The sequence below is a fragment of the Dromiciops gliroides genome, chromosome 2 (genome assembly GCF_019393635.1).
Source record: "Dromiciops gliroides isolate mDroGli1 chromosome 2, mDroGli1.pri, whole genome shotgun sequence".
In the NCBI taxonomy this organism is placed as follows: domain Eukaryota; kingdom Metazoa; phylum Chordata; class Mammalia; order Microbiotheria; family Microbiotheriidae; genus Dromiciops; species Dromiciops gliroides.
In genome coordinates this window covers 47,968,563-47,991,681 of record NC_057862.1, presented here as the reverse complement: position 1 = coordinate 47,991,681, position 23,119 = coordinate 47,968,563, and the positions used below count along the sequence as shown (strand labels likewise).

The following is a 23,119-nucleotide window of genomic DNA, read 5'->3' as shown; positions in this document are numbered from 1 at the left end:
TTAGGCAGCGGCTCAGGCTCTGGCTCTGCTTCAGGCTCAGGCAGCGGCTCAGACTCCGACTCTGGCTCTGGGCTTACAAAGTCCTTGGACCATGATTCCCGAATGATGCCAAGATCTGCATCCAGGAGTGTGGGGTTCAGGACAGGAACATCCGCACAGTTGTTGGGAGTCAGGAAGTTGTCTGGCCTCTGAGAAATAAAGAGAAGAGGAGATTTAGGAGGGGGGATGATTCTGATTTTTGACTGTATGGGCTGGACAAAGGGTCAATAACATCATATTAAAGCATCACAGTAAAAGTAAAGTGGAAAAGAGCAGGAGAATTTAATCAGATAATCCGGCTTTAAGTCTAGGTTTGGTTACTTGCTCTACTTAATTCACAGAGTATTTGTGAAGACAATGTTTTGTGAATTGTAAAGCACTACAGGCATAGTAGTTATTGTTCTTGTGCCTGGAACGCAGTAGGTAATAAGTGCTTGTGTAAGAGGAATATAATCCTTGACAATTCACTTATCAAGGGCATAAGTCTAATCCAGGATTCTGAAAAAGCAATCGCTAAATTAAGTCTGCCTCAATGTTCTGAGTCAGTAGTTGCTTATTTGCCTGGTGACAGGCTATAAAACTTTGGAATGAAAATAGAACCAAGTCTGCTTCAGTGTTTTATTTCAAAGATTTACTTACATATGAAAAGTTAGAGAAGTTTGAAGTTAATAACTAGGGAAATAATACCAGAACTGTTTTATGATTATGGAACACATAGAAATAGCTAGGTGGCACAGTGGATAGAATGTTGGGCTTGGAGTCAGGAAGATTTGAGTTCAAATCTGGGCTCATACTTCTAACCCTTGGCAAGTCACTTAACATTATTTGCCTGCTTCCTCACCTGTAAAATGAGCTGGATAAGGAAATGTCAGACCACTCCAGTATTTTTTTTTCTTTTCTTTTTTTTTTTTAAGTGAGGCAATTGGGGTTAAGTGACTTGCCCAGGGTCACACAGCTAGTAAGTGTTAAGTGTCTGAGGCCAGATTTAAACTCAGGTACTCCTGACTCCAGGGCCGGTGCTCTATCCACTCCAGTATTTTTGCCAAGAAAACGCCAAATGGGGTCATGAAGAGTTGGATACTACTGAAATGATTGAATGACAAGTACTTTACCTGATTATAGATCAGTTACTGAAGAAGAAAAATTTGTTTCTAATCATAAAATAAGGTGAGAGTTTTCAAAGAGAGAACTCAGATAATTTAACAGGAAGATATTGAAATCACAACTCTCTCTGCACTATTTGTCATCAGGCTGATTTGGTTGGTCAAAGAAAGACCAGTTCTTTCTATTGCTTCTGAGGAGAAGATAGGTTATTCTCTCTACTTCTACCTGAGGAGGAGGAGGAGGAGGAGGAGGAGGAGGAGGAGGAGGAGGAGAAAGATAAATAGAAGGAGGAGGAGAAGGAGAAGAAGAAGAAGAGGAGGAGGAGGAGGAAGAGGAAGAAGAAATACTTCTTTAGATGACTAAATATTGTTGCTGAGAGGTCACAAAGAATTGTCAAAGGATAAGAGCCAGAGAAACTTCTGCCAAATGAATCAATGCATTTTCATTAAGAAGTACATATGATTATTTCAGTAGAAGGAACATGCACATCTGAAGCTAGGGATGTCAATCAGCTTCTGTTGATAAGCAAACCCTACTAGAAGAACAACTTAGATGAGGAGCATTAAAGAAGCAACCCACCAGATCAATTTCTTTAGCTGAGATGTCATGTCCAGTGAGGTGTTAGTACAATGCAACATGGCTCATCTCTCCTAATCAGTGCAAGTATTTGTTTACACATAAATTATGATCATTAAGGAACTTTTTTCAATTTTTAAAAATTTGTATTGAAAGTTTTGAGTTCCAAAGGCTATACCTCCTTCCTCCCTCTCCATGGTAAGCAATCAGATATAGGTTTTACATGTGCAGTTATGTAAAGCATTTCCATATCAGTCATTTTGTATAAGTAAAGTCGAATAAAAGAAAAAAATGAATGAAAGAAAGTGAAAAATAGCATGCTTCAGTATGTATTCAAACAATATCAGTTCTTTCTCTGGAAATGGATGGTATGCTTCATCATTTTTCCTCTGGGATTGTCTTGGATCATTGCATTGCTGAGAATAGCTAAGGCATTCACAGTTCTTCATGGAACAATATTGTTGGTACTGTATATGATGTTCTCTTGATTCTGCTCACTTCATTATGCATTGGTTCATATCTTTCCAGGTTTTTCTGAAATCATCCTGCTTGTCATTTCTTATAGCACAATAATATTCCATTATAATCATATACCACAACTTGTTTAACCATTCCCTAATCGATGAACAACAGTTTTGATTTCTAATTCTTAGTCACCACAAAAAGAGCTGCTATGAATTTTTTTGTGTTTATTTTCTGGGGGGCTGGACAATAAGGGTTAAGTGACTTGCCCAAGGTCACACAGCTAGTAAGTGTCAAGTGTCTGAGGTTGGATTTGAACTCAGGTCCTCCTGAATCCAGGGCTGGTGCTTTATGTATTGTGCCACCTAGCTTCCCCCAAATATTTTTGTACCAATAGGTTCTTTCCTTTTTTGTATGTCTTTGGGATATAAACCTAGCAGTGGTATTGCTGGATCACATTTTATGGCCCTTTGGGCAGAGTTCCAAATTGCTCTCCAGAATGATGGGGTCAGTTCACAATTCCACCGACAGTGTATTAATGTCCTAGTTTTTCCACATCCCTTTCAACATCCAACATTTTCTTCTTTTGTAATATTGGCCAATCTGCTAAGTATGAGGTGGTACCTCGGAGTTATTTTAATTTGCATTTCTGTAATCAATGGTTATTTAGAGCATTTTTTTTTCATTTTTTGGTTCCAAAGGTTTGTCATGCCAGGGTGGGAGTAGGGATAAGCTCCCACTCTCTATAAAATACTCCAATGGCGTGTGTCTCAAATAGCCTCTGACAACCGAAGCCCAACTCCCGCCCTTCTCAAGGCGGAACTATTTCCACTAACAGGAGAAGGGGTGAAGGTGAGTCACTGGCGTCTTAAAACCAGTCGCTTTGGGCAGGTGGGGCTTTTAGCTTTGGCAGGCAACCTGCCTAGGGGAAGGAAACCCTGATTTTAAACCTCCACTGCCTTGGGGCTTTACCCATATATGGAAAAGGCTTCGGGAGTTAACCCCGAGGAAAAATCAGGAGTCGGAGTCCCTTAGGCAGTTGGATGTTGGACATCACATCCCTCTGGCAACTCCTGCGGCAGCACTGGTGCCAAACTGTATTGGCTCTGCCTCTCCTTTGGATCCACCAATGTTGTGGAGAGGGAAAATCTGCTGCATGGGCAACAGTTGTTTTCCATATTGATCTGCCCAGGCCAGCACCCTGGAGAGGACACTCCAGCTACTCCTCATGGAGTAGATACAACAGGGGATGTAGCAGTTACCGGTTATAAGTCACTCAGGAGCTGTGGCTCCCGTGTTGGACTGCACAGCCACACTGTGGCCTGTGGTTTTTCAAGGCGCTGATCTATGGTCATCCACGACGGGTGGAGGCCTACTACTACTACTATGGGTAGCTTTGATTTCTTTGTTTGAAAACTGCCTCTTTTCAATTGGGGAATGACTTGTATTTTTATAAATTTGACTCAGTTCTCTACATAGTTGAGAAAGAGGCCTTTATCAGAGATACTTGTTGCAATTTTTCTCTCCAGTTTTCTGCTTTTCATTAAGTATCTTTTATGGACAGTTCCTGAGATCTCATTTGCTCTACTAGTGCCATGATACTAAGATACTGTAGTTCAATTTAAGAGTCACCAATTTCTAAATGCCTCCTCCAAGTTAAAGGACCTCACAGAGGAGGCAATCAAGATACTGAGTGGCCTAGAGAATCTGTCTTATGGGGATCATTTGAAAGAAATGAAAATGTTTAACTTGGAGAAGACTTGCTAGTGACATGGTATCTGTCTTCAAGAATTTCAAAGTTTGGCATGGGAATGGAATTTGTCTTGCTTGGCTTGGCTCCAAAGAGCTACAGTGGCCTGAAGTCGAAGAGAAAATCTTCCAAATCCAAATGTGGTGCTATCTTCCTCAGAATGTGAAGGGTTTCCTATCTCTGAGGTTTTCAGGCAGCAGTTGGATGAGCATTGGAGGGGACTCTTATTTAGGAATGGGTAAGATCAGGCAGCTAGTTGTGCAGTTGTCATGAGATACTGATGAAGGATCATCAGGATCTGTATCAGGCCTGATTTGCCCATCCACAGTGATATTTTCCCCACTCTGAATTCCCCAAATGCTTAATTACAGAAACTCTTTGTACTGTACACTGTAGGTCTTTACCATGTGCTACCTTATTTGGGGAGGAAATCTTGTGTAGTGGAAAAAACCAGTTTACTTAGAGTCAAGAGAGGTGAATCCTGATTCTGGCATTAACACTTCTAGGCTGTGGGACCTCAGACAAATCACTTCCCCTCATATTCTTCAGTTTCTTCCTCTGTAAAATGAGGAGTTTGGGCTAGATAAGGGTTCTTAATCTGGAGTTATAAACTTGTTTTAAAAAATATTCTGATAGCTGCATCCCAATATGTCTGGTTACCTTTCTAATTCCTAGTGTTTTTTATTTCATATATTTAAAAACATTATTCCGAGAGGGAGTCCATAGGCTTGCCAAGACTGCTCAAAGGTTCAGCCCATGATACAAAATAAAGGTGAGGAACCAAGGGCATAGATGATAGCTAAGATTCCCTCTGGCTTTGACATTATAGGATTCAGTTCTCTAATTGTTTCACATGGACTAGTCTTCCTTCCCTAAGACAAGACTATTTATTAGTTATTTAGGGGACTGTCTGTCTCACAAAGAAGCTTGAAACAGAGAGATTGTGTTTGTTAAATGCTTGCCGAATGAATGAATTAGTTTAGTCAGCCAAGTTAGGCAGCTCTGGTGTAGTCAGCCTAACCAATTCCCCATTGGCCCAGCGGCCCCTGGGGCAGGAGCAAGATGCTGATCTTGCCCCTAATGCAATTTGTCTTCATTTCCAGGCAGTAAGCTGGTTTCCCTTCCCCCACCCCCCTAGACTTGAGCCCTGGATTTCATAGACTTCAGACTAATCAGGTTATGGGAGGAAGTGGAAGTAATGAAATCAACACAGGAATCTCCTGAGTCCCCAGCATAGCTCTGATAGCAGGGTTAGGAGCATGAATCCCAAAAGCAACCTCTGTGAAAGCAACCCCTCCCCTACCACATACACATAGAGACAGTTGTGAAGTTTCTTTTTTTAGGTGCTTCCTCCTTGGGGGAAGAGAATTCCTATGATTACCATCTGGCCCAGAAGTGGCCCAGCTAGTATAAGATAGAAGGCTCTGGCAATAGCATTGCTTAAGGAATGAGTATTATTATACTGTGTTAGAAACATTAGCAAAGCAGAAGCTGAAAGATTTGCCTTCTGGTCCTGAGGCTGCCACTAACTTCCTGTGTGACTTTGAAAAGTTGCTTAACCTCTCTGATCCTATTCCCCCATCTGTAAGATTAAGCGCTTGGGTTAGGTGCCCTAAAAGGACCCTTCAGTTCTATTTTTGGATCTACTGTGATCTTCTTCTAAGGTTTATCTCAGTGGCCAGAAGTCTAGATTAACTTTGGCATGGAAATAAGAGAGGAAGCCAGGGATAGTGGAAAAGGGCTGGAATGAGGGGGAAATTTTAGTTCCTAAAGCCAATTCTGACCCTTCTCTTTGTGACTTTGAGTAAGTCATATAGAAGACAGTGTCTTACAGTGAAAAGGGCACTGCTTTTGGACTCAGAGGACCTGGGTTCATGCCCCCACCTCTGGAAATTCCTAACCAAGAGATCCCATGGGGCAAATCACAACCTCCTGAGTCTTAGTTTCCTCATCTGTAAAATGGGGGGATCTGACTAGATGGCCTCTAAAGTCTCTTCCAATTTTCTGGTTGTTCAGTTCATTGGTCATATCTGACTCTTTATGACCATGTAGTTGTTTTCTTGGCAAAGATCCTGGAGCGGTTTGACTTTTCTTTTTCCAGTGAATTAAGGTAAACAGAGGTTAAGTGACTTACTTAAGGACATATAGCTAGTGAGTGTCTGAGGCTAGATTTGAACTCAGGCCTTTCTGACTCCAAGCCCAGCACTCTATCTGCTTAGCCACCTGGCTACATCCAAGGCAAAGAGAGGTTAAGTGATTTGTTCAGGCTCACACAGCTGGCAATCTTCTGAGGCTAGATTTGAACTCAAGATATTCTTCACTCCAGGCCCAGTGCTCTATGCACTGAGTCATCTAGATATCTCAGTTCCAGCTTTAGATATATGATTTATGATCTAAAATGAGTGATGATCCTTCATCAGTATTTCGTGACAACTGGACAACTGGCCACCTGATATGACCCATTCCTAAGAAGCCCCTCAAGTGGCCATCTGAGGAACTCCAGAGATAGGAAACTCTTTACCTTCTGAGGAAGATAGCATCACATCTGAATTTGGAAGATCTCCTCTTCAATTTCAGGACATTGTAGCTAGTTCTGTTCTTTGGGGCCGAGGCAAGCAAGACAAATCTCATTCCCATGACAGACTTTCAAATACTAAAGACAGTGAGTTATATGAAATACTCCCTAATACACCTTGTATGCTAATTATAGGCATTTAATAAAAGACAATATAATCACATTGAATTCCAGCTCTACTTGTCTATGAACATAGTAACATGTTTATCATGCCTTCACATAGTAGGTGATTAATATATGCTACTGGACTTGTTGACTTTCACATGCATTATCTTATTTGATCCTCATAGCAATCCTGTGAGCTATCTAACATCTCTCCAAGGCTACTTCACCAATTTCCAAACCTACTCCAACCAACCTCTTGTTTCCACAGATCCCAATGGTCTCCTAGGGCTATTATCAAATCTGGTCAGGGCCATTCCTACCTGGAATGGGGGTGAGGTGGTTGGAAGGATGTTCCAGTGGTGACTTGGCAACATGTTTAACACTTTCCATGTAATAATTGCATGGACATTCCCCATCAGAACTTAGGATCATAGGGTCTAGAGCTGGAATCATAGATTCATAGACAGAATTATAGAATCTCAGAGACAGAAAAGACCTTGCTGTTGTTGTTCAGTCATATCCGATTTCTTCTAACTCCATTTGGGGTTTTCTTGGCAAAGATATTAGGGTAGTTAGCCATTTCCTTCTCCGGTTCATTTTACAGATGAGGAAACTGAGGCTAACAGGGTTAAGTGACTTGTCCAGGGTCACACAGCTTAGTAAGTATCTGAGGTCAAATTTGAACTCAGGTCTTCCTGACTCCAAGCCCAGCACTCTACTGACTGTGCCACCTAACCGTCCAGAAAAGACCTTAGGGTCATCTAATCTACTTAATATCTATACAGGCACCACATCTACAATATTTCTCCCAAGTGGTTATCCAGTCTCTTCTTGCAGACTTCCTGTGAGAAGGCATCTAATACTCCACAAGGCAGCCAGTTCCATTTTTGAACAGCTCTAGTTGTTGGGAAGTTCTTTCCCTCCAAGCCTAAATTTAGCTCTTTGTAACTTCCAACCATTGTTTTTGTCCTGTCCTCTTGAATGGAGTAGAAAAATTATTACCTCTCTTCTACATGTCAGCCATCAAATATTTATATACAGCCTTCATACTTGCCTATATCTTCTCTAGGCTAAACACCCCTAATTTCTTTGAGTGATACTAATATGGTTTGCTTTTCAGTTCCCTTGACACCTTCATTTCCCTTCTCTGGACATATTCTAGAGGGTTCTTTACCTTTTTGTATCATAATCTCTCCTGGCAGTAGAGTCAACTTATGGACCCCTTTTCAAAAGTTTTTAGATGCATATAAGATACATAGGCTTACAGAGGAAATCAATTATATTGAAATAGTTATCAACTTTTTTTGTATCCCAAGTGTAGAGCCTAGTATCCACAACTGAATACAATACTTCATATGTATGAACAAGATGGAGTACAGCAGAACGATAGTTTCTATTATTTTGGATGCAAAACCTTTATTAGTTGATTAATCAATTAAAAACCTTAGTTCTCAACCATGACTTTAGATCTCTTTGCACTAAGTTGCTCCTCACTAAATTCAGTCCACGATTTAGCATCTTGAGATCTTGGTTGGGGCTTGTCTCTATTATCCAACATATTAGTCACTCTAGCCAGCTTTGTGCCATCTGCACACTCAATGAGTATTCCATCTGTGTCTACTCAAGCAAAAAATGTCAAAAAGCACAGGGCTGAGGGTAGATCTTGAGGACACTCCAATAGGGACATCCCATTAAGTTCATGTGTATCCATCAACGATCCAACACTTTTGGGCTCCAGATGTTCAAGCAGTTCTAGTTCACCCAAGTATTCTATTGTCTAGTCCACATATCTCCATCTTGTCCACAAGGATCACATAGAAAAGACTTTGTCAAATGATTTGCTGCAATCAAGGTATGTTATACAGATAAGATTGTACTGATCAACCTCTCTAGTTACCCTGTGAAAACATAATTAGATTAGTTCTTGAATGACTCATACTTAATGAAACTGTGCTGGCTCTTATGGATCATTACTTCCTTTGCAAAATGTTCACACATTATCCCTTTAAAAATGTATTATGGGGGCAGTGAGGTGGTGCAGTGGATAAAGCACCAGCCCTGGATTCAGGAGGATCTGACTTCAAATCTGGCCTCAGACATAGCTGTGGGACCCTGGGCAAGTCACTTAACCCTCATTGCCTCCACAAATAATAAATAATCAAACAAATAAATAAATAGATAAATGAATGAATGAATGAATGAATAAATAAATAAATAAATGTATTATAAGAGACAGTGATATAAGAGTGACCGTCTGGGCCAAGAAAACCTGGGTTCCCGTCCCTCCTCTGACATATAATGCTGAGAGGTCGGCTATGGACAAGTTACCCCCGCCCCTCCCCAAGCACATCGGGCAATTCTCAAAGACTATTATAGATGGTATAGAAATAGAAGACAGAGATGAATTTCTGATTTATATAAGTAGAGGAGATTCTATGCTGGGTATGTGTGTAGTCTATAAATTTGCTAGGAATTGAAGCCAGACATATTGGCTGCTTCTTCACCTCTACCTCCACCTCTAATTTAAAATATTGTAACAATATTTGCCCTTCTTCAGGCTTCTTGCTCTTCATGATTTTTCAGAGATCACTGACACAGCTTAAGTCATTCCATCAGCTTGTTCTTTCAGTTCCCTGGAGTGTAGTTTGTATGTGGTGACTTGAATTCGATGAGGGCCAGCCACCATGTGCTCTCTTGCTATTTCCTCACTCATTTTTTTGGTATGAGAAAAAAGTTAACGGTTCTTAATCGATCTTTCTCAGTCAGAAGACCATTTTCCTTGCTACAGAAAACTTCATAGAGCTAGAGCTAGAAGGGAGCCAGATGCTATTGAGTCAAAACTCACTTTATAGAAGAGGAAAATGAGGCACAGAGAGATTAAGTGACTTGCCCAGGGTCAAAAAACTAGTAGGCATCTGAGGAGAGATTTGAACCAAAGTGTTCCTGACTCTAAGTCCTACCCAGCACACCACACTGCCTCTATAGTCCATAATCATTCTTCTACCTACTCCAAGCAGAAGTTCTGTCACTTTTTAAATCTTTCTCTTAGAAAACCACAGTATTTAAAAAAAATCTTCTTGTTATCCTTGACATTCATTGAGTCAGTTCATTTAGAGCTTTAGTGCTCTGGCACTATTCTTACAGGACCATGCTTCTCTCTCTCTCTCTCTCTCTCTCTCTGTTTTTGTTTGTTGTTTTATGTGGGGTTTTTTTGGTAAGGCAATGAGGGTTAAATGACTTGCTCAGGGTCACACAGCTAGTAAGTATCAAGTGTCTGAGGCCAAATTTGAACTGAGGTCCTCCTGGAATCCAGGGCTGTGTGCTTGATCCACTGTGCCACCTAGCTTCCCTATACTATTCTCTTGCATTCATCCTCCATTACCTAGCCCAGCTTCTTCACTTCATGAGGCCCATTATCCAAGACAAATCAATTGCCTGTACTATTGAGCTCTCAGGATGCATCTGCTTCCAGTTCCTAGAATTAGATCTTAGATGTCATCTAGAACAACCATTCATTTTTCAGATGACAAAATTGAGTATAGGACATCTAGGTGGCACAATGGATAGAGCTCCAGGCCTGAAGTTAGGGAGGACTCATTTTTCTGAGTTCAAATTTGGCCTCAGACACTTACTAGCTGTGTGACCCTGGGCAAGTTACTTTAACCTGGTTTGCCTCAGTTTCCTCATTTGTAAAGTGAACTGGAGAAGGAAATGGCAAAACCATTCCAACTTCTTTGCTAAGAAAACCCCAAATGGGGTCAGAAAGAGTTAGACATGACTGAAAAAAATGACTGAGCAACAACAACAAATTGAGTATTAGACAGGTTTAGCAACTTGCTCAAGGTCACACAGGTGGTAGGTAGAATAGCCAGGCTTCAAACCTAGGTCCTTTGTCTTTATATCTGACACTCACTTGACTTCATTATGCTGACTCTCAAGACTCTAGGATTTTACAACTTGAGTATGAGACCAGCTAGTCTTACCCTTCCTCTCTCACACACTGTAGGTGAATAAGTTGGGACTCAGAGAGGCATATATGACTTGCTAAAGGCCACAGGTAGTAGGGCTGAAATTCTAGTTCTGGTCTTTTGATTCCATAGGACTCAGACTTGATCTGTTTGTCTCTAGTGGATAGAATTAGGACCAATGAGTGAAAATTACTGAAAGGCAGATTTAAGTCAGTTTAAGGATTGATATTAAAAGCTGCTTAAAAGTAGAATGGGCCGCCAATGGTAAACAGTGAATTCTTTCTCCTTGGAGATCTTCAATAGAGGCTACACGACCATTTGGTGATATTATAGGAGAGATGCTTGGTCAGGTACACATCAGGGTAGATGAGCTCTGAGGTTCCTTCTTATGCTGGGATTTTGTGAACTTCAGACTCTCCCCCTACAAGTTAGCAGGACCCATTCTTGGTCCCAGCCTCTAATCGATTCAAGCTGGCATCTGTCATTGTGAGGCGGCCAAGTGGCCTGTGCTGTTTGCTGCTTCGTGATAGTAGCTGGCCCGCTTTCATTAGCGCTTTAATTGGAAATGGTCTTTGAAGACACATAGCTATGCATGACCATGCACTGAGTGTCTCAAGGGTTATTTCTATTTTTTTGTGTGTTTTATTTCTGCTGCTGATCAATGCCCTCACCTATCCCTCTTGTTAGTAGTATAAAGAACATTGAATCTGGAAATCAAAAGACCTATATTCTGAGCCTGACTCCCCCACTTATAAAAGATATAAATTGTATTTTTGTCTGGACCCATGATTTTTACTGACATGGGAAATCCTGGTATGGAAGCTCCCTCTGCCAATGCAGATCCACAATTAGTCTGTAACTTATAGCCTCAGAGATTTTCCTGGTCCATGGAGAGGTTAAGTAATTTGTCCTTGGTCACACAGCTAGTATGTACAGAGATGGGATTTTAACCTGTTTCTTGTTGATGTCAAAGATGGCCTCTCTACTGCACTACACAGATTTCTGAGGCATGTAAGATGGAAATAACACCAGTAACCCTGTTTATCTCAAAAGCTGATTGTGAGGATGGAATGGATTGGGATATAAAGGTCTTTGTAAACACAGAGACACTCATTCATTCTCTCTCTCTCTCTCTCTCTCTCTCTCTCTCTCTCCCCTCCCCCTTCCCTCCCTCCTCATTTTTCATCCTCCTCTTCTCACCATTTTCCATTTTATCCACCTTTCCTTCTTTGCCCTTAATCTTTCTTCTCCCCTTGTTCCACTCTTCCCTCCCCCTCCCCCTCCTCACCCAATTCTTGTGGCCTGCATGGATCATGCAAAATGCAACAGTTTAGCCAGGCCTGGGCAATTATAGTTCTTCCAGTGCACAGCTGCTGTCCTCGGTGCTGAAATAATCAACAATTCCAGAGTTGACTACCTTGCTGGCCAGCATCACAGATAGAGAGGGAGTCTTCCTAGCTGAGGCACACATGTCCCTAATTCAATTAGCTTGCTCCTGAACTTTCCCCTGGGAGAATAGAGCGGAAACTGACAAATTCGTTTTAACAAAGATATTTTTCCCTTCCCCCCTCCTTTTATGCTTTTGGCTCTGCCCAGCTGTATTCTACTCATTAGTTATCTAACAAACTGAGTCCAGAGAAATCTGCTTCCATTCACTAGTGATCTGGGAGGCCTGATGCAATTTCCAGCCAGATAAGGGTGTCTCCGGCAAAGGTTGGAGTGGAAACTGCTGGAGCGGAGAGGCTCTCTATTCACATAATAGCTTTCATTTCCGTTGGTTATAGTTATGTATTTTTATCTCTTTATTTAAATGCACAGACAAAAGCATTACTTCCCTCCTCCCCAGGAGGGAGGGCTTTCTTCACCAGGTGGTAGAATAGTGCTGGTCTAATTTATACTGTCTTCTCTAGTCCCCTTGGTTATATGGTAGCAATAAGCATTCTCCTATCAGGCTCACAGTGGAGAAAAGACCCCAGTGATGCATTACTTTCTGAGAATATCATGTCAGTGGGAGCATCCATTGATTGGTTAGGAAGGCATGATGTTAGAAGGGAGGGGGTCCAAAGTGATAAGGATTTTTAAAAAAATAATGGCAGAGACATCTTGTCGAATGGAAATTGAAGCTTTAAAAAAACCTTTCAAGGCAGCTCCCTTGGTAAGTACATGGATATGGACTGCACACTTGATCTTGTTAGACTAGAAACAAGGCATCCCTGGGAAAGCATAAGCTTATGCCTATTTCAGTGCCTGGGGGGTGGCACTTTTGGATTTTCCAGGGATGTCCTCTTGAGGGTAGATATGCTTTAGGTGTGCTTTCATTAGCCTTTCTTAAACGCTAGTCCAAATAGGGCAATGGAGTTTGTCAGGCAGGAAGGAGGCTGAAGGCTATCAGTATGGAGTGACTTCTCTTTGTTCTCTTCTTCTCTTCCTCCTCATTTTCTTCTTCTCTTTTTCCTATTCCTTCTCCTTACCCAAATCTACTCTCATCCTCTAAACTTAATTTTTCTATTGAAACTATATTATCATCTTAGTTACTCAGGTATGCAATTGAGAAATTATTTTTGCCTCCTTTCATTCTCCCTCAAAACCCATATTTAATCAGTTGCCAGGTCCTGTTGATTCTATCTCCATAACACCTCTCAAATCCATTCTCTTTTCTCCACTCAGACTGCCACCACTCTAGTTCAGGCCCTCATCACCTCATCTGGATTGCTTTAATACTTTCCTAATTTCTCTTTTTGACTCAAGTGTATCCCCTTTCCAACCCATCTTCCACATAACTATCAAAATAATGTAAGGCACAGGTTATTCCCTGCTCAGATAGCTTCAGTGGGATCCTTATTGCCTCCAGGGTGAAATACACCCCCTCCCCATCTTAACATTTAAAGCCCCCCCAAATCTGGCTTTCTCTTAACCTCTCCAGTTTTATATCACATTGTTCCCTTCTACATAATCTACATTCCAGTGAAACTGGACCTCTTTGCCCCAAATTCCATTTTCCACCTCTGTGCATTTGCAAAAACTATAACTCATATGCTCCATCTTTCAGAATACTTATCTTCCTTTATGACTCAGCTTGAGTACAATTTCCCCAGTAAAACATTACTGGAAGCCTCAAGTTGTTGTTACCATCTTCCTTCTCAATCACCTTGCATGCATGTTCTGTGTACATGCTCCCTTCCTCATTAGAAAGCAAACTCCTGAGGGCAGGAAGTATTTCATCCTTATATTTGTAAGACTCCTCCCCACCCCCTCCCCATGCCCAGCACAGTTCCTTGCACACAGTGGCTATGTGATGAATGTTTATTGAATTAAATTCCTTCTTTTATCCACTGTTTTCCTTCTGCTATTTTCTCTCTCCTCTTTATCATCTTCCATCTCATCCTTCTTTTCTTTTATTCTCATCTTCCTAAGCCAGCATTGTTATCCTCTTCACATTTCTTCCCATTCTTTTTTCCTTCTCTTTTCAAGGTTTGATTCTTTCTCTCTATTCTTCTCTCACCTTATTCACCCTTCCGGTATCAATTGTTCTATATGCTTCCAGAGGACAGAAGCTAGATGCCCTCTATGTTCCCTTCCATCTTTAATTTGATAATCTATGAACTAGGATTGAGAGGGGCCAAGGTGAGAATTGTTATGGGGAGGCAGATCTCACTTTTTAACATGAAACATTGAACTATTCACTGAGTGATGAAATAGAGTAGAATGCAATCCTTCAAGAGCTGGTCAGTTCTCTCTTTACTGGAGGTCTGCAAGTAGAGGGCAGTTGACTCCATCAGGAAAGTCCTAGAGAGGATTCCTGAATTGGGTGGCATGATCTCTGATGTCCCTCACATTTTGTTCACATCCTGAGATTAAATTACTCTGTTGCAAGTACAGTATAAGCTCCTTAAGGAAAGGAACTTTCACTTTTTTTCTCTTTATCACTAGGGCCTAGCATGGCGCCTGCCATATAGAAGTTGATTAACAAATGCTTATTGATTGTTTCACATTCATTTCTCCTCCCTCTCCATGGTCTTGTACTGGGATCCTGGGTTCCTTATCCTACTCCTATTCTGAAAGAAACTAATTTCTGCTGGAGTGAGAAGAACTGATTGTACACCCCATCTCAGAAGTGGTTGAAGTATGAGGGAAGTGTTTGGAGCAGGGGAAAATGCCAAATTCAAATAAAAGAAGTTTTAATGAAAGGGAGAAGATTTTTGAGGGGAGAGGACACAATTTCAGAAGTCAGGCAGGGGTGTGGCCTTTTTAACATCTCTCAAATCACTCCATATAGGTGCAACCCATTTTGGCAGATTCATCAGAGCCCATGCTGCCTCAGAGGAATCTGTCATTTCCTTTGTGTTGGAGCCTGGAGGCCCCCAAGCTTGGCTTTAGAATCAATTTCCATCTCTTGGTGTTACAGTGGGTGGGGGAAAGTGGAAATGGATTGGCCCATTCTCCTCTCCCACCATCTGGACTGGGAGGGTGATAGAGGAGTGGAGAGAGTGAGAGTGAGAGAGAGTGAGAGAGAGACAGAGACAGAGACAGAGAGTGACAGAGAGACAGAGACAGACACACAGAGACAAAGAGAGACAAAGAGTCAGACAGAGAGAGACAGACATAGAGACAGAGACAGAGAGATCTATCTTTCCCGTAGTCTATCCTTGCTGAGAGTTCAGTTCTGAGAGGGTATGGATCTAACAGTGGGATTAGGGTGAAATCTCAGAGCCTGGTCAGGGCAGCCTTTCATACTTCATTCAGTTTATCTCTTTGCATTCAGGAAAGATGACACAATATCCTGGACCTCTTTCTAAGGAAGTGAATGTCTGTCTAGTGTGGGAACGGCCTAATGGTTTGTGTTTGGGGATCATTTTGAGCACTGGCCTGGGTCTATTAGATATGGATTTGAAAAAAAAATCATAAAATACCATGGTAAATCTCTCCTTCCTCCACTTAAACATTAGAAAATGCCAGCAGAGTTTTCTTTACTCACCCACTCTCTAGAAAGAGCTTTGAAAGTAGTTTGGGCAAAACACCAGAGCATTTCTAGAAATAGAATCAGAATTAGCTCACCCCAGTCATACTCTCCTAGGAAATGAAGGTAAAAGGGAGAGGATAGCCCTAACATCAAGAGTCGAGCAATCATTGGGCCTTCCCAGGCTGAAAGGTTTCTGTGGCAAACATAGACCCCCACAACAGGACAGATACCTAGATTCCATAATGATAATAACAATAAGAAGAAACTGGAATCTCTAGGAATCAGGAGACATGGGTCTAACTTTGGGTTCTGACACTACTAATTGTGTGAGCTAAAAAAAAACCCCAATAAAAACAAAACAAAACAAAACAAAATTGTGTGAGCTTAGAAAATTCACTTCAGCCCAAGCCAGGGAGGGTCAAAATAGCATATCCTCCATCTTATCTATCAGGGGACAGAACATCTCAAACAAAGGAAGTTATCTCAAAAAAGAGGGGGAAAATATAACACTAGTAATAAATGTGAGGGAAGTAGATAACATCACAAGAAAGAGGACTGGAGGTTTGAAGATAGTTAATATATAATACAGAGTATCCCAAGATATGTCTATATGTATGCATGTATATATATGCATATGTATATACATGAAATGTGTATAGTACACAGCGATGATGCTGAGAACCTGTGAAATTCTGAATCACCAAAGAGATAGTTATTTGTGGTAAACAGTTAAATTCTTATGTGTACATATGAATGTGTGCATGTGTGTCTATAAGAATGTGTGTGCCTTTGTATGTATTTATGAGGGGTATCAACACATATCTCTCTCTATGTATCTGAGTAAGAGTGTGTAAATATTTTCACGTGTATGAATAAGTATGTTAATGAGTATGTTGATAGGTATGAATTGTGTATGCACAATTATAGATGTGGATTGTTTGGCTGTTGCTCTGTATGTGTGCACATATGCATATGTGAGTAAACTTGTGTATCTATTTTTGAATAAGCATTTATAAACATGTTTTTATGAATATGTGTATAATGTGTAAGCACACAAGTGTTAGTGTATATTCTTGTAAGGATATGCATGTTGCATGTATAAATATACATGCATGCATGTGTGAACATTTATATGTGCATGAATGTATGGTTCATGTATGCTCTTCCAAGGGATTGAATTGCCCCTAGTGTCATTTCCCCATCCCCAGCCTGGGTATCTTTTCTTTCTTCTTCCAGATTCCTCCTGGAGAGGGCTGTGCCTGCAGGGGGTGGGGGTGGGATGGCTATGGGAGGAAAGGAGGGAGTGGAGAGCTAAAATCACAAGTCCCAGATCAAAACAGTCATCAGTGAAATGAATTGGGCAGCATTTTCCCACATGACTAGGAGGGATAATTTAGTGAGGCCGCCAGCTGGAAGGAAAGGGATTAATTCTGCACTTAGAGCTGGTCCTGTGAATAATTCATCACATAGAGACCCCCTTGTGCCCAGACCCCTGGGCAATTATGCCAAGGACCAGCCAGACCTCTCTCCCCTTCCCCATCTCCCCAGCACTGCCGACTTGAACCAACTTGCATTCCCTGCAGGTGAAGGAAAATGCAGCCCAGTCTCCAATATGCTCTTAGGAGATTGATGGTTATTTGGGGAGAGGAAGAGGGAGAGAGGAGGAAGAGGCTGAGGAGCAGAGCTGATCTGAGAACAGAGTGCACTGCAAGGGAAGAGTGTCCTTCATTCTAAGTTAGAATCAGGAGCAGCCTAAAGCAAAGCGGGGAACTTGGCCAAGTCCGTGTTTGGTGCCCTCCTCTCCCATTTCTGCACACACTCTTCCCTTCAGGGTTTCTATTCCTTCCCCACTGCCAGTGCTCCAAGGTCCGCATGGCAGCCCTGGACAGTTGAGGAAGGAAAGCCTGTGAAAAACTCACTCATCTTGGAAGAGTTTAGGACTGAATGAACTCTCTTCTGGGAGGAATCACAGAACCCCGAGAAGGTAATTGTGAACTGAGACAGTGGCGTAATGGGTAGTGCTCTGGACTTGGTATCAGGAAGACCTGGGTTGAAATCCCTTATTGACTGTGTGAATCTCTCAAGTCACCTGAGCCTCTCTGAGCCTCAGTTTCTTTGTCTGTTAAATGAGGAGAGTGGACTTAAGAGTTTTCTAAGATCCTTTCCCACTCTAAATATAAGATCCTATGGTCAAATGGAAAAGGTGTTTGTGAGAGAATTGCTTTTCTTTCTTTCTTTCTTTCTTTCTTTCTTTCTTTCTTTCTTTCTTTCTTTCTTTCTTTCTTTCTTTCTTTCTTTCTTTCTTCCTTCCTTCCTTCCTTCCTTCCTTCCTTCCTTCCTTCCTTCCTTCCTTCCTTTCTTTCTTTCTTTCTTTCTTTGGCAATGAGGGTTAAGTAACTTGCCCAGGGTCACACAGTTACTAAGTGTCAAGTGTCTGAGGTTGGATTTGAACTAAGGTCCTCCTGAATCCAGGGCCAGTGCTTTATCCACTGTACCACCTAGCTGTCTCTGAGAAAATTTCATGATCAGAGAGGAAGCTTTTATTGAGCCAGAAATTCTTCCCTGCCACCCTTCACATCACATCATGTAAGTGGCTAGCTCCTTCACCTCATACTAAAGTCACCTTGCTTCCTATCTAACCACAAAGTTGACAAACTGCACCTGGTGAAACCTGAGAAGTGTCATGAGCTAAAAAGGATAAACTGGCTTAGTCCTTGGCCACAACAAGCCAGTTTAGGCTTTGAGTTTTGGGGTCCTTGCTTTAGACCCCAATCCTTTCTATCTCATTCTGGCTGCATCAGGGCTGTTCTGAGACTGGGTTTATGCATGCACTGAATTAGATGGACAGTGTGAACAAATTCAGTCAAATAATTGTTTGCTGGAGATTTGGGGTATTCTATGTGTCAGCATTAAAAATGTTTCCTTAACCATTTAAATGGATTTATTTCCCCCCTGAATAGCCAATTGTTTCAGTGAGAAGAAAATGAGTCATTAGCTCAGCCACAGGACTCACTCTCCATCATCATAAGATCACAAATCGGATTTGAAAGGGGACCTCAGAGATCATTGAACCCAGGAGATTTTTTTTTAGCTTTCTTGTACCCTAGATTCCTCTGGCAGCGTCTGGTGAAGTTTATGATCCCCCTTCTCAGAATAATGTTTTAAATGTATAAAATAAAAACACAGGATTACAAAGGAAAAAATCATTCTAAAATGATGAAATATAGTTCTCAAAATATTTTTTAAAAGCCAGGTTCATGGACCTCAAGTAAGGAACCTCAGATCTAGTCCATCCCAGATGTAGAGTAGAAATCCACGCTATGATATCCTGCCAAGTGCTCATTGATCCCCATTCATTTATTCATCATGATTTTTGCTTACATCATAATGTGACACCTTTGGCAACTCTGAGTCTGCCACATTCAAAAAAAGATTATTGCAGCCTGTCATGCTGTGCTTTGGACAGCTGAGAACTATTGCTCAACCATCCAGTCAGTTTCCTGTTCTAGTGTGATGCCACTCAGTGGAGGAGATAAAGAAGAGAGCAGATCCAGTCCCTGCCCTAGGAGTAGGAGCGACTCCTTTATCATATACTTTGTGCATATTATCTCAGGATCACTACAAGAGCCCTGTTGAAGCAATTAGTTCACTATTTAACATCCTTATCTTGCAGATACTGATAGGCAAATCCAGAGAAGTGACCTGCCCTGAGTCACACAACTGGTAAGTGACAGATCCAAGTCCAAATCAGTATGGATTATCATAGGTAGAGAGTGCACACATTAAAGGATAGAGATAAATAGGGCTAAACAAGTACATATATACTTTCTATCTACTTATGGTACATGATGTCTTCCCCTATAGAATGTAACCTTTTTGAGGGCAGGTACTGCTTCATCTTTGTCTTGGTACCCACAGAGCCTATCAGACTGCCTGGCACATGGTGTGGCCAGGTTCCTATTATTACAAATAATGGATCCTCTGCAGTGGTTGTATATATTCAAATTCACACTATTTGGAGTTATAATTATGTAAAATATGGTCAATGCTTCCAGCCCAATGGAAATAGGTTGTGGGAATCTGAACAATGTACCCCTTTAGAGGAATCATTATTCATACTAATTGGGACCTAGCAATAGATACTTGATAAAAATGTGTTAATTGGGTAATTGATTGGTTATGATTGAAATACATCACAGCAAGATTGGGAGAGCCAAGGTAGTTTGGAGTATAGACTCAAAGTGTGTGGGGAAAGTTGTCTTTTCCCTTTGAGATAACCTAGCAAGGTTTCATAGGGGAAGATTATAGGAATTGGGAAGGGGAGAGTAAGAAAAGGTCTTAGGAAACTGTGAAACAACTCTACCTCTCTTGTAGGTTAAAACATTGGTCCTACTCAGGTTACCCCTTTGGAATCTCTCTTGATAGTACTAAACCTGGACTCAGGGCTTAAGTTTAAGGAGACTGCAAGGTCTATGTAAACCTTTATTGTCCTTCTCTCTTAACTTACCTTCTTGTCCTCATCTTCCTGTCTCTGAATATCTAGGACCTCAACATTGTCTGGGACACACCTAACTTATGCAACTTGCCCCTCTCATTTTCCTCTACCTTTGGGCAAGACCAAAAAAGTACTAAAGAAGATCAATAGCAGAATCTGAACAGCTGAATTTTTGAGTCCTATCCAATCCCTTGCCTTAGGGAAAAAAAATCACTTGGTCTTACCTCTGAGGAAAGCACTTGGAAAGTAAGGTTCACAGTAGGTGTTCCACCTGCAATCGTTTTCAGCTTAGTTCTCTGGGAAAGAAAGGACAGAGGATCAGTTCATCTAAATCAGTCCCGTGTTCCCCATCAGCACCAGTTCCTTTGCTTTCACCATCCCTGACCCTTTCTCCCAAATGTCTAAAATTATATAAACCAGTTGGCATAGTTGAACTTCTCCACAATCTTCTTTCTCTCCAGTCAAGAGTCCCACTTCCCTCACTTCAGAAAGAAACATCCTCAATGGAATGAGTTAGCTTCTGAATCAAGGTCTTCATTATTGGTTCTCATTAGACTATAAGCTCTAAGGAGATAGTAACCAACTCTTTGTATTCCCTTTAGCACCAAACACAAAGGATCTTGTACATATGTAGTGGGTGCCCCCAAAACAAATCATACCCTAAAGATTGTCTCCAGGTGCCTGTCCAAGGCAATGGGCCAGCAAGAGTGAGTTCAGCAAGTGAAATCCGACAAGTAACTGAATCTGGAATACTTTCATTAGCACTTACCTCCTCCCCTTATTCTAATGTGTGCTTTTTTTTTTTTTTTGCGGGGCAATGAGGGTTAAATGACTTGCCCAGGGTCACACAGCTAGTGAGTCCGGATTTGAACTTGGGTCCTCCTGAATCCAGGGCTGGTGCTTTATCTGCTGAGCCACCTAGCTGCCCCCCTAGTATGTGCTTTGAAAGGGGGGGTGGTGGTACTAGATTAGCATGGACACTTAGGACTATTAGGTGAAGTACCTCCTTCCTCACCTCTATTTACCAATTGGTGAAACAGGAAGAACTCACTCTTATAAGTAGAAGAGGGAAAAAGGATTATGGACAGGTATCTGAAAGTAGCTTCCATGACTCATGATACCACCTCCATTTCATGTGACAAGGTTCTGGGAGCTCTCTAAACAAGACGCTGCCTCTTCTCATAGAATCTCAGAGTGGATAGGAACCTCACCTATGCAGTTTCTACCTCACCCCTACCCATCTGGCCTCTCTTTGAACCCATGGAATGAGGATCACAATACAGTGCTCATGTGTTATGGGCATTATGTAGGCAGTTCACTCCATTTCTGGACAGCTCTGGATGGCCGAACTTTTCCTTTTTATAGACTCAAAGATCTGTCTCCAAGTAGAGCAAGCATGATCCTTACTCTGGAAGGGAGTCCTTCAAATAATTCAAGATCGCTATCATGCTCCTCTGCAGCTTCTCTTCTCCACACTAAACATCCCTAGTTTCTCAACCATCTATCACATAGCATAGTTTCACATCTCCCTGATATCTTCCCCATGGTTATCCTAGTGCTGCCCTTTGGGGCCACACAGAACAAATTCAATCAATCCCTCTTTCACACAACAGCCCTTCAGACCTCTGAAGACAACTATCATGTCCCCCCTTTCTCTCTGATTCCTGATGCCTCAAGTATTTTCAGGCTAACTCTCCCCAGGTCCAAGATTACCCATATGGAGACTGGAAGTGCCAGGATTTCAATCTCAGAGATCTCTATTTTCCATATACCACGTGGCCATCACGCCTTTTGGTAATCTTGTTCAAACAGGCCTGGATCAATTTCACTATATCATGGTTCACCCTACGTCTTGTCAGCTGGGACACTGTGAGATATTTAATCGAATGGTCAAGTGAAATTATGCTCTTCCCTTTTCTCTGCCTCTAACTCTCCCATGTCTTTTCCCCCATTGGGTATGTTCTCTGACCTTTGATCTCTATTCCCACCCAAATTAATATGAACAAAGGTCCAATAAAGGGAACCTCTACAGCATAACTAGAGCCCTCAGCTTTTCCCCTTTAGGTTCAGGAGTTGGCCCCCTTTTACCAGGGTTTAATTATAAAATCATAGGTTTAGAGTTGGAATGGACTTCCAAGGCCATACTTTGGCTCATTTTGCAAATGAGAAAAGTGAGGCCCTAAAAGGTTAAGTGCCTCATCCAAGGTCACTCATACTAAGTGTCACTGGTGGGATTTGAACCTGGTTCCTCTGACTCCAGAGCTTTGTGCCCCTCATCTGTAGAATGGGGTGAGTAATACCTGAACCTCCTACTTCACTGGGATTTGGTGACGATCAAGTGAGAATTGGACAGAATCTGATTCCTGAGAAAAGGGAGGTAAAAGGTCTTTGGAAACATAGAAGGATAGAGGGACTAACACTTATGGAGTAGGGTTCAAATATCTCCATCTCCCATCTCCATGCCTTTGACAAGGCTGTCTCCGATGCTTGGGACAAGCTCTCTTCTCTCCTTGGCCTGATAGAATCCCGTATTTTGGGCAGCTAGGTGGTGCAGTGGATAGGACCTGAGTTCAAATCCGACCTCAGACACTTGACAGTTACTAGCTGTGTGACCCTGGGCAAGTCACTTAACCCTCATTACCCCACCAAAAAAAATAGAAAGAAAGAATCCTGTATTTCCTTCAAAGTTCAACTTCAGGGCCATGTCCTACATGAGACCTTTCCTGTTCCCCTCAGCTACTGCTCCCCCTGCCCCAAACTACATGCATTTATTTTGTGTATTCTTATGTATGCATAGGTTGTTGTCCTCAATAGAGTGTAAGCTTCTTCAAGGTAGGGGATCTTTCATTTTCTTTTTTTTTAATTTTGCAGGGAGAATCTTTTATTTTCATTTGGATCTCCAGTGCTTAGCACTGCACCTCTTCTATAATAGGCATTTAATAAATACTTCTTGATCAATTGCTAATTTGTCCCACAGAGCTCATTCTCCCAGGGTCCAGGATCAGCATCATTAAGATAATCATATGCCATTGGGGCAGCTAGGTGGTGCAGTGGATGGAGCAACGGCCCTGAATTCAGGAGGGCC

General features: G+C 41.7%; 1 protein-coding gene across 1 annotated transcript in view; it reads right to left on the bottom strand.

Moving 5' to 3' along the window:
- The window catches only part of CCDC33 (coiled-coil domain containing 33), a 248,658-nt gene that overhangs the window by 100,072 nt on the left and 125,467 nt on the right, over positions 1-23,119 (bottom strand). The window contains exons 11-12 of the mRNA XM_043980303.1: positions 20,259-20,330; positions 30-188 (exon numbers count right to left, since the gene is read on the bottom strand). Coding sequence (XP_043836238.1) covers positions 30-188; positions 20,259-20,330 — 231 coding nt within the window. The remainder of the gene's footprint in view (positions 1-29; positions 189-20,258; positions 20,331-23,119) is intronic.